The 4,582-nt window shown below is 46.8% G+C and overlaps 1 protein-coding gene across 1 annotated transcript in view; it reads left to right on the top strand.

The window, feature by feature from the left end:
• The first annotated feature begins 1,870 nt into the window (after positions 1 to 1,870).
• Positions 1,871 to 4,582, top strand: part of LOC108693112 — a 109,213-nt gene continuing 106,501 nt past the window's right edge. Inside the window, exon 1 of the mRNA XM_018201818.1 lies at positions 1,871 to 2,636. Within this exon, the coding sequence (XP_018057307.1) occupies positions 1,920 to 2,636 (717 nt within the window). The 5' untranslated portion in view covers positions 1,871 to 1,919. The remainder of the gene's footprint in view (positions 2,637 to 4,582) is intronic.

Here is a 4,582-nt window from a genome sequence, read left to right as displayed (position 1 = left end):
AGAGAGAGAGAGAGAGAGAGAGAGAGAGAGAGAGAGAGAGAGAGAGAGAGAAAGAGAAAGAGCAAGCAAGCAAGGAACCCGACGCGACGGCTTCACAAAAGGTGAACCCACTTCGTGGATCTGTCGGTCGGCGGTGGCGGTGGCGGCAGAGCTATGTTCGCTTGCGGAAGGCGGGAGGCGGCCGGAGTACTCTGTAGGTAGGTAGAGAGATATATCGAAGCTCTCTCGGGTGTATTCGGGTAGATTCGTGTGCTCTCGTCGACTGGTGGTGGCCGCCGCGCGCCGCGCACCTCCGCCAAGAGTTTCACGCTGCGTGGAACGAAACTCGTACGTACGCGATCAGCTCGACCGAGGCCGCCGGCCTTCCTCTGCGTATCGGGCCCCGCTGCGTGTTTCGCGCCGGCCGACAGCTTCTCTCGTCGCCTTCGTGATAAAATCGGGCGGCTGCTCGCGACGACAACGACAACGACAACGGCGACGGCGACGGCGACGACGGCAACGACAACGACGACGTTGACGACGGTCCGTTGGTGCTCTATACGTGTCCTGTGTGCGAGCCAGCGGAAAGCGCACGCAGCAAACGCGCACGCATACCGCACGCATACCGGCTCGCACGCGCTTACATCGCGCGGAGGCGCGAAATCGTCCCGGTCCGATACTCGACGTGGTTCCGTGCGGGAGACTCACGATGCGTTCTCGAGGCAGTGTACCGTAAAGAGTTCTCGCAGCTACGGCGACGACGGCGGCGGTAGCGGCAAGAAAACGCGCCAATCGCGCGTCCGGTGTTCGCGTGGTGCTTCACGCTCGGCGGTTTGTCGCACAAGAGGAGAGGGAGGACGGAGGAAGCGGGGGAGGAGGAGGAGGAGGAGGAGGAGGAAGAGGAGGAGGAAGAGGAGGAGGAGGAGGAGGAGGAAGTAGTGGAGGAGGAGAAGGAAGGGAAGGTGGTGGGCAAGCGAGGGTGGTAGCGACGGGAGAGAGGAGTGACGCGTGGGTGACCGCATGAGAAATCGGGAGCTCTCGGTGAAGTGACATTTGTTTTCGCTTCTCTCACAATCGCATCGTCTCGAGAAGGACTGTTGCTTCTCCTCTCCCCTTTTGCGCGGACGCCCGCCTTGTGATTCGACTCGAGCGACGAATGACGAATTCGGTAAGGGCCAGGTATAACGATCCTGGCTCGTCAGGGAAAATCGGAGTTGTAGGCGGGGCCTAGGGTCGGTGGACACGTGACACGGAAACTGTCACGCCGCCCTTGCCCTCCCTTCGTTCACCCCCCTCCATGCGACCGAAATCCAGCGCGACCGACCCACGCTTCTACTGTGGGTGAACGTGTCGTTCACGAACGGACGACGCCCGTTCTCCAAGAGAAAAAGAGAGAGAGAGAGAGAGAGAGAGAGAGAGAGAGAGAGAGAGACTCGCACGTGTGTGTGTGTATGTATGCACGAAAGGTTTCCACGCGGAATTACACTGGGAAATCCCACGATGTGGGACTAAGATGATCACGAATGCTCCGGAGGATTATATGTCAGCTATGCGTTTACAGCGTGCATCGAATGCGTTCCTCGTGTCGAATACGACGCTCTGACGGAATTCTCGGACCGTGCGACGCGATACTCTCACAGTAGCGGAGAATGCTCCTGTTATTGGTTCTCTGTCGATTCGCGGAAAGGCCGAGCCATTCCGGGATTTAGGTAAACTTCTGCAATTAAATAATGCGCATCCAATTTCACTATCGCTCGTTGTTTCCACTGTGTTTTCCGTCTCGCCTTGTTCTCACAATACCACTACAGCTAATCGACGATCTTATCAATCGCTGACAATTGCAACCCGACGATTGTACAAGCAATTCGCAGGGCGATGATGCCGTCGTGGTCGTACAAGAAACACCACTGCGGTGTCGAATCGGTGTGAACCTCCCGAGAATGCAGCAGGCCAGTGTAGGTGGCTGCAACGAGGACTCCGACACAACGAGTCCCCTGGCGAGATCGCCGATTGGTTTTGCCATCAAGAGCGAGCCCGGCATAGACAGGAACAACGGTGTAAGGGTTAAAGTCGAGATGCCCGAGCCCACGGAGGCCGGCGTCGAGATCAAAGGTGAGCCCCGGGAGGATTATCAGCAGCAGCAGCTGAGCAACGACGGTTATCACTACGGCGACAAGAAGCCGGGATACATTCTAGACGTCCACGGACAACCGCCACCGCCACCGCTGCATCATCAGGGATACCGTCCCGTCGGGCTGCCTAACTCTTTCGGCTTCCCTCCTTTTTACGGGCACCATCATCCGGCGATGATGCCGCCGTTTCCAACCGGACGCCCGTCGTCGGACGGCCCGATCGGCAAAATCGGCGACGTCCACGAACAGACGACGTCGTCGCACGTTGATCGACATGCGGTTGCCGCCGCTTACGGTAGATTGCCACCGATTCCCAACGACGGCTTCCTGCACGAACCCCATCATCACCGCTTCGACGCTGCCGACTTCCAGCACGGTGTACCGTATCCGGGCTTCCGGCCCGCCATACGTTCTTATGGCAATCATCAACAGAACAACAGCGCCTACAGCAGAAGCAATCACTATCACCAGGCTAGACAGCGCAAATGGAGCAGCTCCGCATTTCGTCTTCATCCACCGATGCCCGTGAGTTTCTTCCCTTTTCCTGTTTTTTCCTTCATCGAAAGATCACAAGAAATTTTTTTTCATTTTTAAGCACTGTTTGACGAAAGATTAATGTTCGTTTCTATCTTATGTCCATTTCTACCAATGTAAATTAACTTTAATCTCGGTTTAACTCACTTTGTTTCTTTTTCCTGTTCTAAGAATTAGAAAATGATAAAGAGTAAGTAAAACCGAGATTAAAGTTAATCTACATTAGTAGAAGCAGATATTAATGTAGATTAACTTTAATCTTAGTTCAACTTCTTATTCGGTCCGTATTCAGAATACGCTTTTATCGATAAATATGTGCTTTTATCTCTAAAATTCTATAATAACGTGAATTATTATGGCTGAATATGCGTTCATGTCGTTATAAACGCGTTGAATACGAGCTTTTATCTTTTTCTAACTCTGATAATTAGAAAAAAATTGAAGAGTGAGTGAAACCAAAATTAAAGTTAAGATGTTTCTTTAGTAAAGCCGAAAATTTGGAATGCTTCACCAAAACCCATTCAAAACAAATATCTGCATAATTTGTATAAAATATTAAAACTACATGTATATCTTAATGAAACTGTTGGAACATACGATAGTAAATCAAGAGCGAGAGTATCTTCATCGAACGAAAACAAGATGGAATTATGTTTATTTTTCGAGGTTAAATTTATATGCAAGTTTATGCACATGTAAATATCTCTCCAGAATGATTGTTGATCTATTAGTTTTTTATGATCATTAAAATCATAATTGAAACTATTATAATCTCGTTTTTAAGAAAAATGTATAGTAAGATTCGTGTGCAGTTAATCAAACATCTGCGAGCCTTATTTGTTATACGTGAAAAGTTATGTACATTCTCAACATTTTTTTTCTCTATATTTATTTCATCATTATCTATCGTAGAATTTTGCCCACAATTTCAATAACATTATACATATATATAAAAAAATTAGACATTTCTATGGTAACTCGATTTACGCAGAACCACTTTCTATATATTGATAGAAACGAACATCAGTTTTAATTCTTACAGTAAGTACAAAAATCCAGTTGTTCGAAATACTTATAACTTATAAGATTTAGATTGAATCATCAACTAATATAATAATTATTAAATTGTTTTTGATGTTATTATGGTACAAGGATCCATTATTATGATACAAGAATTCACATGACGATATCTGCATACTTTATGTTATAAATAGTACAAGACATTCGTCATCTTTTACATTCGCTTTTTTATACCCATATAGAAATTAACGGTATTCATAAAGAGGTTATTCTTGTCTCTTGGAAGCATAAATTTTTACTCTCATGTAGCAATCTGTAATCTCATGTCATCATTTAAAAGCTCTTGAAATTACGTTGCGCATTCTTTTGAAGATTGCAAAACAAGAAATCACGCTTTGACCGATGCGCTTTAGTTATGTATATTTCGTATTGGATTATACGATTATATGGAACGGTATGGCACTTAGGGAAGGAACAATACCTCCGTGACGAAAGCGAGAATATCGCGTTCGCCGCGATCGCGGGATCTTATTGAGACTTGATAAAATCGGTAATCGGAGAATGGCGATAGTATACGGCGTATCGACGTAGGCGGCAGTAGAAATTTTATTTTTTTGCCCGCCGGCGTGCGTACGAATTATCGCCGAGAGGCGCGTGAAATTTCCGAACACGCAACCAGTACGTTGCATCTCCTATTTCGTGCAAACGACGCGTTATCGTGCTCAAACGTAAATTGTCGAAATTTCTTAATCCGCCATACATTGTAGATCAGGTCGATTGGTACGCAATGTTACACGAACACGTCTTTCAGAAATGGAATAAATTGATAGTATATTTCGATCTGAATACAAATCTGTGTATAAGTTTTGATTCGAGAAGGAATACAGTTAGAAATTATTTAAATATCTTTAAAAATT

Source organism: Atta colombica, unplaced genomic scaffold (assembly GCF_001594045.1).
Source record: "Atta colombica isolate Treedump-2 unplaced genomic scaffold, Acol1.0 scaffold88, whole genome shotgun sequence".
Classification (NCBI taxonomy): Eukaryota; Metazoa; Arthropoda; class Insecta; order Hymenoptera; family Formicidae; genus Atta; species Atta colombica.
Note: the sequence above shows the minus strand (reverse complement) of the source record. Positions and strands in the feature narration are given on the sequence as shown.